The 14,797-nt window shown below is 44.6% G+C and overlaps 1 protein-coding gene across 7 annotated transcripts in view; it reads right to left on the bottom strand.

Moving 5' to 3' along the window:
- The window catches only part of BCAT1 (branched chain amino acid transaminase 1), a 216,002-nt gene that overhangs the window by 178,527 nt on the left and 22,678 nt on the right, over positions 1-14,797 (bottom strand). For 3 of the 7 annotated variants that reach the window (XM_073788965.1, XM_073788962.1, XM_073788964.1), the window contains one exon: positions 936-1,007. Coding sequence is in view for 5 of the 7 variants with exons in the window: in XM_073788962.1 (XP_073645063.1) it covers positions 936-1,007 (72 nt within the window). In the remaining 2 variants the exon portion in view is untranslated. Of the gene's footprint in view, positions 1-935; positions 1,008-1,081; positions 1,351-2,096; positions 2,252-14,797 lie in introns of those variants that run through there. The other 4 variants (XM_073788961.1, XM_033866997.2, XM_033866998.2 and 1 more) reach the window with 4 other exon arrangements.

Here is a 14,797-nt window from a genome sequence, read left to right as displayed (position 1 = left end):
CTTAGTCTTCATAGGCTAGCAGAGTAGATTGACTGTTGGGTTATAGAGGACATTAAAGGACAAGGAACAAATTCACAAACTTATTACTATATCCTATTATATTTTGGTTTTTAAAAAGTCCTGAGGGCAGAGATCTTCTATTAAATTTATCTTTGGATTTCCAATGCCTAGCACAGTCCCTGGCACACAGTAAGAGCAGGGTATGTGTGGAATTGATGAGTCAAGTTTCACTCCCTCTCTGAACCCTGCCAGGATGTGAGATCATTAGGACACTCTGTGCTATGGATGACAATTGACAGTGACTGAAACAGGCAGCAGAAGAGCAGAAGGAGACAAAAAAAAGAGCAAAAATCTCTGTGGTGTGGGGGGTTGGGAGTAGGTGGAGATAATGAATTATAGAGAAAATGATAATAAACCTTACATTTATGATTTTATGATTTTTAAAGTACTTTACAAGATTCGTTCTCTTTTGCTCCTCACTATTCCTCTGTGATGTATGAGATTATTTAATATATAAATTCCATAATTTAGAGAGAAAAGAAGGAAATACTGCCATTTTTCCTCTTTTACTGTAAAATGTTAGCTGCTGCTTAAAGAGGAAATACATGAGTTTAACTTTTTCCACAAATAGGGTGAAGGGTTAAAAGTATTATATAATCATGTAAACCTCTAGGTGAAATTCAGGAACTGGTTACTTTCCAAGAAAACTTTTATAATTCATGAAATAAAATAAGCAATTAACTGCCAGGTAATTTTAGACACATCCGTACTGCACTGCTCTCCACTTTTCCCCTGGAAGAGTGGAATTTAAAATGCATGGCAGCTTATCTAAACTACTGTATAAACCCGTACAGTGAAAACTGCCCCAATCTCAACAAGAAATGGCTGTATTCAATTGAATTGCTGTTTCTCTTAGCCTCTGGCAAATAACTTACCTTAAAAGTCTCCACCACCTCTTTTGATCCTCCTTCTCCGGTACATTCCGCGGAGCATCCATTATTGCAGTCCTTAAAAGAAGAATTAAATCCATTAAGTAAAACTAGGTGGGTAACTGGGGTCTGGGGTAATCAATATCACTCACCATCACACCCTTCGCTCCGCTCCGGTCCGGTCCCCAAGCAAACAGGAAAAGGAGGATCAAACACCCAGGCACGAGCCCCAAAGGAGAGCGTCCTGCGAGGGCTGCCCTTCTCTTTCTGCCCTGCCGGAGGTCGCGGCTGTTTTTGTCCTCCACAGCCGGCTTCGGGCAGACTGGTTAAATTCCAGGTTCGCCCTACAGAGCCAGGGTTCACCAGCAAAGAACAAGAAGGTAATTGTCTCCCCCTTTTATCCGAGAAAATAGTCTAGACTAGGGCTTTAAGCCATTTATAGAAAAAACCTCCTGGGCGCGCTCAGCCTCGTGGTCTTGTCGATCACGGGCGCACAATAGCAAGCCTAGAAAAAGGATGGGGACCAGAGTGAACCATTTTCTCTACGGGCAGGGTCCTCCGATGCAGGCGCAAGGACACTAAACCCCACACGTGAAAGACAAAACCGCATGGAATTAGGGGGTAAATTTTAAACATACTTAAGGACACAATGGAAACAGGTCGAACTGGAAACGGTGAAGACCTTAAAAAAAAAAAAAGCCTAATCTGGTACAGCACTAGGGGAAAGAGGAAGAAAGGGAATCCAAGGAGGCAGAAGGCTGCGGTCAAAATATTTTGGGGTGGCGAAGGCACGCAGGATGCGGCTGTCAGTTCTGGCAGCCCAGAAATTCCGCTTCCCCCCACCAACCCCTCCTCCACCAAAGCGGCTTCCATGGCGACCCTCACGCTCCCCGTGGCTGTCCGCGCCGCGCTCCGGAGCGGGTCCCCGGCGGGACTTTAGACCTGTCTGGCGGGGGCTTCTCCGAGGAATTCGCAGGCTGGGACTCGAGATTTCGGGCAGGGCGGGGGAAAGAGGAGACTCCCGGATGGAGACAGCACGGTGGTGCAAGGCGAAGCAGGATGGTGCGGGAAACAGCAGCAGCGCGCCCGGCCGGGCCCGTGCGCTTCCGGGACCCGGGGTCCAATCCGCCCCACCCCTACGCCCGCGAACGCCCGGGGTCGGGGTACCTGGCGGGCGAGGGCTGCGGCGGCGGCGGGGGGAGGGCTGGCCATGGGGCGGCTCCGGGAGCGCGCGGCTGCGGAGAGCTGCGGCGGCACGCAGCGCCCGGCTGGACGCGAAAGCGGGCGGCGCGGCCAAGCTCCAGCGCACGGACCGCGCGGAGCCGGCCGCCAACACCCGGAACCCCAGGCCAGGGCCAGGCGCAGGGAACAGCGCAGCGCCTCCAGCATCCCTGGGGGAGAAACCTTCAACTGTCTGGTCTCTGTGGTCCTTCGGTCGGGAAACCCCAAGCCGTAGTCCCAGCCCCCAGGGCACGAGAGTGCTGGAGCGCCTTTCTGGCTGCAAGCACTCAGCAAGCATCCTTATTTACCAAACAACGCCTGGGTGGGCCTGGAAACGCCCCTCCGCCCAGGGGAAGGCAACCTCGGGGAAATTAATTTACATTAGGGCAGATTTTCCTTCGACCAGACCACAAGAGGCAGTTTCTGCTTCCCTCCCCCTTCCTGCCCCGAGAGTTTGCAGCCGGGACTGGCAGTGGTGCCTGGGTTCTTGTCTGCCACCAACCTCCACGCGCAAACTGAAGGAGAAGAACGTGAATCCGGGTTTTAGATTTCTTTCCGCCACCTACCCAAGTCGGATTTGTAACTTGGGGTGTTACGGGGCTACTAGGTTCACATCCCCTAAGAGATGTTTCTCCCCAAACACCTTGATGCCACTTAGACCCACCTACCCACCCAACCCATTTATCGCTTTCAGGCAAAGTAGACCACGCGTTCCCAACCAAGCAGCTTTGACAATTTTTTGAGGTAGGCCTGTGATGGCAACATTTATAAAGAGGGAAAAGGAAGACTGTAATGGCTGTTGTCAGCTGTGTGCTCCTGAAGCAATGTCAACCTAAATTATGAGCCTTTCTGGGCTTTTAAATTAATAGGAAGTGGTGACTTGTGCTGATTTGATCTTAGGAAGGGGAGAGAGCAGTTTATTTTGGGTAAAAGCGGTTAAATCCAGTCTGCTTTTAGAATTGATTTCATACAGCCCTAAAGACAATACAGGTCTAATCTTATTGCTCAGAAAACTGCATTCACTTCTCCCTTCCTCTCTCCCCTTAATACTAGGCATAGAAAAGCCTCTTATGCTGGGGTGGAGCCCTGACAGGTCACATGTCACTAAAAACCGGAGTCTTTTTTATTTATTAATTTATTTTTATTTTTATATTTTATTGGACAGAGTCCTTTTTAAAGAAATGTAAAATTGAATTGAACAAGTAAAGAAGATATACAGATTAAGTATACTGTAGGGCTGCCAGTTTTTGACTCCTGCCCCAAACCTAAAAATAAGAAACACTTAGTTGAAGAGCTACAGACAACTTATTTGCATTCAAAATGTTGGTTTAAATGTCTACACTGGGACATGCCTGGTGGTGCAGTAGTTAAGGATCGGACATGGGTTTCATCCCTGGTCCGGGAAGATCCCACATATCACAGAGCAACTAAGCCCGTGCACCACAACTACTGAGCCTGCGCTCTAGAGCCCGCGAGCCACAACTACTGAAGCCTGTGTGCCTAGGGCCCGTGCTCCGCAGCAAGAGAAGCCACCGCAATGAGAAGCCCGTGCACCACAACGAGGAGTAGCCCCCCGGTCGCCACACAACTAGAGAAAAGCCTGCGCGCAGCAACGAAGACCCAACGCAGCCATACATTAATAAATGAATAAATAAATAATTTTTAAAAAGTCTACACTGTACTGTTCATTCAAAGCCTATTATCGTTTTAAAGGTAGATCCTATACAACTCCAATTTTCTTGCCATTTTAAATGTGACCTGTAAATCCTCCTTTTTCAGCCAAGAAAGCACGTGTAATACAAGAATGGTGTTACTAAAGATTTACTACAGGGCCACCCTGACCTCTCCTCCCCTCCAGAGCCAAACTCTGAGAAGGTGCCATCTGTATTAACTGCTTCTATTTCCTTCCCTTTCAAGTGACTATAATTTGACTTCTGTCCAATTATTCCACCTACACAAGGTTCCTAGTAGCTTTCATTTTGCTCAACCCAATGGTTTTCCTTCATGTGCATTTTCATGGCAGCATCTAGATGCTGATGACTTCTTAATACATATTTTTTCAGCCCACCTCTCTCCTGAGCAGTAATGTGCTTACAGTCAAAAATCTGTCTAACATATTCATTAAGTATGTAACATGTGTGCAGGCAGTGGGCTAAGTGCTGGAGATGCAACGTGAGCACACCTCCATCCTATTACCACGCATTGCCTCCAGCCAAATAGAAAAATGTTGCTCGTGTTAAAAAAGTGTTAACTAATCCCACAAATGTGAAATTGCAAATGTAGCCAGTGCTGCCTGTGCTTTAAGAGCCTCTAATGACGGAATGATGGAATGTAACTGACTCAGAAAGGTCTGGAAAGACTTTCCAGCAAGAAATCCTCGAGCAAAGATCTGGAGGATAAACAAATTTACTATAGGAAGAAAGGATGAAGAATGTCCGGGATGAAAGTGAGTTCCAGGCAGAAAGGACATCTTTGAGAAGGGAAGGAATGTGGTACTTATAAAAGAGAGAGAGCCAGGGCTGGAGGAGAGACATGGGGAGGGGGGTCCATCAAAGGAGAGCCTGGGAGGAGAGGCAGAGAGCCAACCAGCTAGTGCCTCAGAGAGAGAGTTAAAGGTTACGTTTCCCCAAAAGGTAAAAGTATGACTGTCATATAGATATAAAATGAACTTGTAGAGTTTATCTAACTCATTTAATGAAGTTACCAGGCACAGGTTAAAACTGTTTCAAAGAACAGACACATTACTGGGTTAGTGAATTGTTAAAGGAAGTTGCTAATGGACATGAAACTGGCTTCTTCCAAGTGGAGGAGAGATGTTAGTTGAACCCTGACCTTCAGAATTGATTTGCATGTCTACTGACAAGAATTATTTTGCATTTCTATCAGTTAGCTGAACAATAACTCAAAAAAACAATAAAACAATGTAAAACCACAATGAAAGGGTCCAAGGAATCCTCAGAAGGAGAAAAAACGTTCAAAAGATTAGGATCGGGGCCTCCCTGGTGGCGCAGTGGTTGAGAGTCCACCTGCCGATGCAGGGGACACGGGTTCGTGCCCTGGTCCGGGAAGATCCCACATGCTGCGGAGTGGCTGGGCCCGTGAGCCATGGCCGCTGAGCCTGCGCATCCGGAGCCTGTGCTCCGCAATGGGAGAGGCCACAACAGTGAGGGGCCCGCGTACCGCAAAAAAAAAAAAAAAAAAAAAAAAAGATTAGGATCTGGTAGGGAATGGGGGTGGGAGTTGACAGGCTTGAAGTGCCCTCTGGCTGCAGTTTGGAGATTGGAGGAGGGCCTGGGTGCAGCGGGCTATAAGGAAGCTATTAACAGAACCCACATGTGAGATGATCCTATTAAAAAGCTGGACTTGGCAGGTGGTAGGTGATGCCAATGGAGAGAAGCAGTCAGATTTCAGCAATCTTTAGATAGATTGGAAATGAGAAGAACAAGGGAGGGCGAGGGGCCTAGGAGGGCTCCCTGGATTCTGGCTTGCTTCTCTGGTTGTGATATTCACCAAGAAAAATGGAACACTGAAAGATGAGGTGGTTTTGTTTGTTTTTTTTTTTTTTTTTTGGCTGCGTTGGGTCTTTGTTGCTGCATGTGGGCTTTTCTCTGGTTGTGGTGAGCGGGGGCTACTCTTCGTTGTGGTGCGTAGGCTTCTCATTGTGGCGGCTTCTCTTTGTTGCAGAGGACGGGCTCTAGGCGCATGGGCTTCAGTAGTTGTGGCTCATGGGCTCTAGAGCGCAGGCTTCAGTAGTTGTGGCTCACGGGCTCTAGAGAGCAGACTCAGTAGTTGTGGTGCACGGGCTTAGTTGCTCCGCGGCATGTGGATTCTTCCTGGACCAGGGCTCGAACCCGTGTCTCCTACATTGGCAGGCCGATTCTTAACCACTGCGCCACCAGGGAAGCCCAGATGATGTGGTTTGAGAGGGTGAGCAGGAGTCTGGTTTGGGGCCTATTGAGTTTTGAGGTGCCTCTGAGACTGGCTGTTAGAGATACAAGGCTGCTAGAGATATTGAGCCTGTCTGAAGCTCAAATGAGAAGTCTGGATTAGAAGTAAACATTTGATAAGTCACTGGTGGTGATCACTGAAGCTATGGGTGTGAATGAGAATGTCCTATCTCTGCCTTGGTTTTCTCATCTGTAAAATGGGACAATAGCAAACACTTCATGTTTGCCGATTGAGATAGATTATCATAATATATGTAACAGATGTAAGTTATTTAAAGCCTTCCCTAGTAAATCTTAATACCTTGTAGGTAATGATCATTTATCCCAGTTGGCAAACATTTTCTTAAAGGGCCAGATAGTAAATATTCCAGGCTTCAAGGGTCATGTGGTCTCTGCTGCAACTACTCAAAATCTGTCACTGTATCACAAAAGCAGCCATAGACAATACATCAAAGAGCAGGCATGTCTGTGTTCCCATAAAATTGTATTTACAAAAACAGTACAGAGTGGATTTGGCTTGTAGGTTACTGACCCCTACTCTATGAAGTTTCCCCAGCTAGAAATATAAGTGTCATCCTTCAGACACAACCAAGTGATCACCACCGTCTACATTCTAGCTCCAAATAGCATGACAATCACCATTTTTCCAGCCATATTACCGCCATCCTAGTACAAAATAGCTTCCAGGTAACCTCTGCCTACAGGCTTGCTTCCCATTAAGCCATTCTTAGCGTGTCAACCAGAGAAATTGTCTCAAAATGCAAACCTGAACATATCTCTTGTTGGCTGAAAAATCTTCAGGCTTTACATCATCCTTATGACAGAATATTTTAGCAAGCTCCCCCACCTGTCCCTGGCTCCCTGGCTCACCTTTCGCTATTCTTCCTCTCTCCAGCCACCCGTGTAACTTAGTTCAGTCCTTCTTTTTGACATCAGGCCTTCTCACAGCTGGCTGTCTGCCTGCAACACCCCCCTGCTACTGCCCACTGCCTCTCTCATCCTTCCTTTCTCAGATTGACAGCACTTCTTTGGGGAGACATTTCTAAGCCCTGTCTAGGCTACATGGGTCCCTCTGCTATTTATTTCTATAGAATTCTTTCCACTACAAAATAACTGTCATGCTTTATTCTAATTATTGGATTAATGTTGCTCTAATTTTGATGATGGGAAATTGTGTCCATTTTGTTCACCTAGGAATCCCCCCTCACCCAATGCCAGGTACACAACTGAGACTTAACTATCTGTTGAATTGCAACTCTAATTTTTTTGAAGTATGTATTTAACATATTTTGGAATTTTAACTGCCAAAGTTTACAAATATAATAGACTAAAAACGTCCTCAGGGGCCACTCTACCGGTAGATCTAGGCTCCTTTCTCCATGAACTGCTCTCTCTAAATCTTTCTCCTTCCTTTTCCTCTGTTCTCATCCTTCTGCTATTCCATCTCTTCCCTTAACCACCCATCATGTGGGCTTTCAACATATTGTGACTGTTAAGGGATTCGATCAATGCTTTCCAGCAGAACTTCCTGCAATGATGAGAATGTTCTGTCTCTGCACCAAGCCGAGTAGCTATTGAGAGGTTGAAATGTGGTTACTGTGCTTAAGGAACTAAAGTTTCAATTTTGCTTAATTTTCATTCATTTTCATTTACATTTAAATAGCCATATGTGGCTCTGGTCTTAGTGCAGTTTGGGGGCATGGTTATAAGTTTGGCCATAGCTGAGAGCTGGTGTCCTGGCTCTGTCAGTTATCAGCTCTATGATCTTTGGCAAATGACTAACCTCTTTTGAGTCTCACATTTTAAATTAGAGTAAGTGACAAGGCAATGATGAGATTCAACATGAAGATACTGTATAAGGGACTCAGCAGTCTTAGTTAGCATCTCATAATTGCTCAATAAATGTCAGCTGTTATTTTTCTGTTTTTTTAAATTAAAAACTATGATTGCTTTTCACTTATGTGTAGCCCTTAGGTTAGGTATATTAATAATCAGAACTATATCATATGAGGAGAAATCTTAAAAATCTACATCTAGCACTTCAAGTGTTTCTTGTTTTTAATGTAAAGTTTGTTAAAAAAAAAAAAAGAGAGGCTCAGTTTGGCTCTTTATGAGCAAACTGCACATCTATTATTTGCATGCCTTCTGCTTGGCATTGGGATGACACAGATGGATGAGAAACAGCTCCTTCCTGCCCTGAGAACACCCCATCGTTGGAAAGGTTGACTTGACCTTTCCATGTCAATAATAATTTTTTTCTACGACCATAAAGAAATCTTGACAAAAGAATTCTGAGTTGGCCTTTTTTATGCCATGCCTCCTTTACCCAAGTAAAATTAGCAGTTCTTTGTATATACAACTAACCCCTCAAACAACACAGGTTTGAACTGCACGGGTCCACTCATACACGGATTGGATTTTTTTCAATAGTAAATACCACAGTACTACCTGATCCCCTGTTGGCTGAATCCTCGGATGAGATCTTCGGAGGGCCAACTCTAAGTTACGTGCAGATTTTCAACTGCATGGAAGGTCCCTGCCCCTAACCCCTGTGTTAAGGGTCAACTGTAGTTACTGTGTCAGTTTCCTCAGGCTGTTGTAACAAAATACCATTAACTGGGTGAGTTTAAACCACAGAAACTTACTGTCTTAAGAGGGTTGGGCAGGGCCATGCCTCCTTTGGTACCTGTAGGGGAGAATCCTTCCTTGCCTCTTCCAGCTTCTGGTAACCTTAGTTGTTCCTTGGCTTGCAGCTCTAGCCTTCACCCTCTGATGGGAGATCACAGGTGTCTCCTTTCCTGTGTCTCTGTTTCTCTTCTCATAAGGACACCAGTCATACTGAATTAAAGACCCATCCTAATTCAATTTGACCTCATTTAAACTTGATTACATCTGCAAAGACCCTACTTCCAAGTAAGATCACATCCACAGGTTACTGGGGTTTTAGGACTTCCATATATCTTTTTGAAGGGACACAGTTCAACCCATAACAGTTAACTAACTTTAAATTTAATGATCACGCCATCTTTAGTGTCCTGTTTTCCACTTTGAATAATAACTTTTACCAGTAAAATGAATTGATTTACAAAACATACGACTTTCATACAACTTTTCATCAGGACTTTATGATTTCATGGGAACAGATCTTTAATAAAATTTACTTATAGGGCGGGGGCAGAAGGCAGGCAAAAAAAGAAAAATTTACTTATAGTCTACAAAAGATCAGTCACAAAAGCATGGCTCTAGATTTTTCCCTTCCCTCTCTTGGCCCGTTCAGTAAGTCCCCAAGTCACACTGAGACTCTGCCTGCATTTCTCTTCTCCACCTGCTTCTCTCCTTCATCGCTGCTCCTCCCTTTTGGCCACAGTCTCCCAGGTGGTCCCTCCACCCACACCATTCTTGATCTCCCATCTCCTCCCCTGCCTCCTACATCCTCCATGCTGTCCTCAGAGTGCTTGCTCTGAAAAGCTTTTTCTAAACTAGTCACTCCCCAGTTCAAAACCATAATGATATCTGCTACTGGTCCAGCCAGTTATGATGTCCTGGGCACTTCTGTAACCAAGCAGGACCCTATGAGGCCTTCCCAGGACAGACCCCTCCCCCATATCTTCTGCTTTAGCTCCTGTCCAAAGTACGTAGATAACGGTATCTGCTGCACATTTCCGGAGTTGTTTTACAGATGCTAAAAACCACGACCAGGTGGAAGAAAACTACTTGAAGATCATGAGTACGTAGCCCCCAGACCTATTGGTGCCTAAGGGTTGATAATGTGAACCCCTGTGACACCGCCCTGTTATCTCACCATCAACCAGTTAGAGAATTGTGCACCCTGCGACGCCCCTCCCTCACGTGGCCTTTAAAAGTGCTTTGCTGAGGGCTTCCCTGGTGGCGCAGTGGTTGAGAGTCTGCCTGCCGATGCAGGGGACACGGGTTCATGCCCCAGTCCGGGAGGATCCCACATGCCGTGGAGCGGCTGGCCCCATGAGCCATGGCCGCTGAGCCTGCACGTCCAGAGCCTGTGCTCCGCAACGGGAGAAGCCACAACAGTGAGAGGCCCGCGTACCGCAAAAAAAAAAAAAAAAAAAAAAAAAAGTAAAAATGCTTTGCTGAAAAGCCCATCGGGAGTTCAGGGATTTTGAGCACTAGCTGCCCTGGACTCCTTGCTTGGCGCTCTATCATAAGCGCTGCACTTTCCTTCACCACAACCTGGCGTCAGTAGATTGGCTTTACAACGCACGGGCCAGTGGACCCAGGTTTGATTCCGTAACACTTTGGGTACACATTTTCTCACCTAATACTCAAAAGAGCCCCTCCCCGACACACGCACCATAACTTCTACTCTCTTGATTTTCAGAGACTCAGAGACATTACTTAAATTCCCTGAGATCAAAAAGCTGTCAGTTAAATCAGTGTGTCCTCAAGACTGTGATCTTACCTACAATTCTGACTTGTTTCAGTGGCTCCAAATCTTACAACTAAAAACCCATCACTAAAAATGATAGCATGCGTGGCAGATTGTATTCTCCAAAGACTGGCCACAACATTTTCTCCCATTGCGTCTGCTCTTCTGTGCGACTCCATCATGAGGTGGAGTTTTCCCCTACCCTTCTGAATCCGGGTGGGCCCTGTGACTGTTTTGACCAATAGCATAGAGCAGAAATGTAAAAGCGATGCTGCTCCCATTCTAGGCGTCCACTGTAAATGGCCTGGCAGCTTCTGCATCCTTCCTCTTGGAAGGTGCTTGGGGCTCCCTCACTTGGAACCCAGCCGCCATGCTGTAAGAAGCGCAAATGAGGGAGAGGCCATGTACGGGCTCACTAGTGAGCAGTCCCAGACGAGCTCCCAGCCAACATTCAGCGCCAGCTGCCAGCCGTGTGAGTGGTCATCTTGAGCATCCAGCCCTGTTGAGCGTTCAGATGACTGACTGAAATCACATGAGAAAGCCTAAGTTCAAAGTACTCTGCTAAGACTCACCTACTAAGAGAATGAAATTGTAGTTACTAGAGGGGAAGGGTGGGGGGGAGGGATGGTTAGGGAGTTTGGGATTGACATGTACATATTTAAGATGGCTAACAAACAAGGACCTACTGTATAGCACAGGGAACTCTGCTCACTATTATGTAGCAACCAAAATGGGAATGGAATTTGAAAAAGAATAGATACATGTATATGTATAACTGAATCACTTTGCTGTACACCTGAAACTATCACAACATTGTTTTCTTGTTTGTTTGTTTTTTGGCCACGCCATGCGGAATATGGGATCTTAGTTCCCTGACCAGGGATCTAACCCATGCCCCCTGCATAGGAAGCATGGAATCTTAACCACTGGACCGCCAGGGTGGTCCCACACAACATTGTTAATCAACTATACTCCAATATAAAATAAAAAGTTAAAAAAAAGAAAAATCCTACTCTGCTGAGCCCAGATAATCTATGGACCATGAGAGACAGTAAAACACTGTTTTAAGCCACAGAGTTTTGGGTTAGTTGATTATATAGCAATGTTAACCAAAACAGCTTGCAAGCCTAACATATATAGTCGTTTATGAAAGTAACCTAATACATAAGTCATACACAAAAATAGGAATTAAAAAAGATGAGATAAACATGAGATAAACATGAAATAATTAGCATTTTTAAATATCTTCCTAATTATGGTGGTTTTCGTCTACCATCCTTGGCTACAGGCCAAATATACAGAAGGGCTAAGTAATCATTAATGACAGTAGATAGAATTCCCTTTTAAATAGTCTTCATGATGATACCACAATTTTGTGCCCCACTGCTTGTCAGTTCTGATTAAATCATTGGTATTTCTATCTCGGGATATGGATAATGGAGAAGCTGTAATAAGAATTGGAAAAATAGGGACTTCTTTGGTGGTGCAGTGGTTAAGAATCCGCCTGCCAATGCAGCGGACACAGGTTCGAGCCCTGGTCCGGGAACATACCACACGCCGTGGAGCAACTAAGCCCATGCGCTGCAACTACTGAGTCTGCTATCTAGAGCCCATGAGCCACAACTACTGAGCCTGCACTCTAGCACCCACGAGCCACAACTACTGAAGCCCATGCGCCTAGAGCCCATCCTCTGCAACAAAGAGAAGCCCGCGCACCACAAGGAAGAGTAGCCCCCACTCGCAGCAGCTAGAGAAAGCCTGCATGCAGCAATGAAGACCCAATGCAGCCGTAAATAAATAAATAAACAAATAAATAGAATTGGAAAAATATTAGCTGTTTTGTTTTTGTTATTTCCTTATTTTTATATCACTAATACTTTATAATTTTTAATTTAACTATAGTTGATTTAAAATATTGTTTACTTTCAGGTATACAGCTTCAGATTCTTTTCCATTATAGGTTATTACAAGATAGTCAATATAGCTCCTGTGCTATATAGTAAATCCTTATTGTTTATCTATTTTATAGGTAGTGGTGTGTATCTGTTAATCCCATACTCCTAATTTATCCCTCCCCTTCCCTTTTCCCCTTTGGTAACCGTAAGTTTGATTTCTATGTCTGTGAGTCTTTTTCTGTTTTGTAAATAAGTTGATTTGTGTTGTTTTTTAGATTCCATATACAAGAGATATCATATAATATTTGTCTTTGTCTGAGTTACTAATCTCTAGGTCCATCCGTGTTGATACAAATGGAAATATTTCATTCTTTTTTATGGCTGAGTAATATTCCAGTGTGTGTGTGTGTGTGTGTGTGTGTGTGTATCTCCACATCTTCTGTTGATGGGCACTTGGGTTGTTTCTGTGTCTTAGCTATTGTAAATAGTGCTGCTATGAACATTGGGGTGCATGTATCTTTTCAAATTAGATTTTTCATCTCTTCTGGATATATGCCCAGGAGTGAGATTGCTGGATCACATGGTAACTCTATCCTCAGTTTTGTTTTGGTTTTTTTTTTTGCTTTTTTTTCTTTTGCGGTACGCGGGCCTCTCACTGTTGTGGCCTCTCCCGTTGAGGAGCGCAGGCCCAGCTGCTCCGCGGCATGTGGGATCTTCCCGGACCAGGGCATGAACCCGTGTCCCCTGCATTGGCAGGCGGGCTCTCAACCACTGCGCCACCAGGGAAGCCCCTATTCTCAGTTTTTTAAGGCAGCTCCAGACTGTTCTCCATAGTGGTTGTACCAATTTACATTCCCACCAACAGTGTTGGAGGGTTCCCTTTTCTCCACACCCTCTCCAGCATTTATTATTTGTAGACTCTTTGATGATATATGCTTTGAATTTTGTTTGTGTTTGTTTTATTCTGTTTGCAGAAATCTGTTAAAGGTAGTTGTCCCTTTTTCAAGGATTATCAATTAACACTGGCTGACATAATCTACAAAGCCCCTTAACCAGGCTCTTATAAATTGTCACAGTCACAACCCCCTCTGCTGAAAGAGGATGCTCAAGGTTGCACAGGAGACCCTTCCCCTGCACTGCCTCAGGACACTCAGTGCTCAAAGTCAGTGACTGTGACCCTCCGATGGACTGAGTAGACGGTGCCCATGTCAACCCATGTGAGTTAAATATACGTACAATTTCACTTTTTCCTACATGTTAGAAAAAACATAAATATAATCAATGCTTCTGACACCCCAGTGGTCTCTGTTGCACATCCTGGGGGTACACACCACCTTGAAACCACTGGGCTTGCAGACAAAGTGCAGACTCCTGAGCTCGGTGGATTCTGCAAATTCTGAAGCTCTTGCTTTCTCTCCCTTCCTGCCCTTCCTCTCGCCCTCACGGGCACTTCTCATTTTCCTTCATACACAGAAGAAATCCTTAGCATGGAAAGTCTCTACACTAGGGTCATCTTGACGTACCCTAAAAAGGAGTGACAGAAGGACAGAGAAATAGACACCTGAAGATTCTAGGTAGAAAGATAAGACATTTCATTTCATGTTTGGAAACAATTATGCTTATAATATTGCATTTTACAGACATAGAACCACATATCAACTTCTGAGAGGGAGAAATTAATCCTAACTAAATGACGCTTGTTTTTTTAAATCCAGAGTATTAGATCCTGGATTGCTTTAGAGGACATTTTGTTTTCCACCGAAAGCAGCTGCTCCGCTTTTAAGAGTACTAGTTAATCTACTTTGAGGAAATTAACAGCAGAAAGAAAAGGCCTTGGGCCACGACCAAGGTAGATGTATTAAGTTTTATACATATTTGTTAAGTATACTATTTACAGTAGAATCCACAACATACTCCCATTAAGATAAACTAATTTTAATAAGTACATGATAAGTAGGAAAAATGAGGAGTGGTTGATGATTGACATGAGCAAAAGATATACAGCAAAGGAAAGTTAGGTATTTTGGAATACAGTGAACTTTTGGAAAAAGTTAATGAAAATGCCTTTCCTGTGAGTGTAATATACGTTCAAGAAAATATAAAATACTAACTTCTCTCAGATATGTCCCTTTGGCCGTTCCCTATCAGAACGGTAAACAGGACACTTAATCACCACCTGCTCTTTGAGATCATTCCAAGCATGCAAGAGAAATGCAAACAAATGGGATGAGAGGCCATCAAGCTTTCTCGAGGTGAAAAGGCCAAGGGCACGCCTTGTCTATCTGTCTTTCCAGCATGCTTTCTATAAACCTCAAATACTCTCATTTTAATGTGGAAAGATAAGGCACAGAAGGAACAGTGCCATGTGTCTGTCACCTGGATGAATAACGGCCGCCTTCTTCA

The sequence above is a fragment of the Tursiops truncatus genome, chromosome 11, assembly GCF_011762595.2.
Source record: "Tursiops truncatus isolate mTurTru1 chromosome 11, mTurTru1.mat.Y, whole genome shotgun sequence".
Classification (NCBI taxonomy): Eukaryota; Metazoa; Chordata; class Mammalia; order Artiodactyla; family Delphinidae; genus Tursiops; species Tursiops truncatus.
The sequence above is the reverse complement of the archived record's forward strand: the minus strand, read 5'-3'. Positions and strand labels throughout refer to the sequence as shown.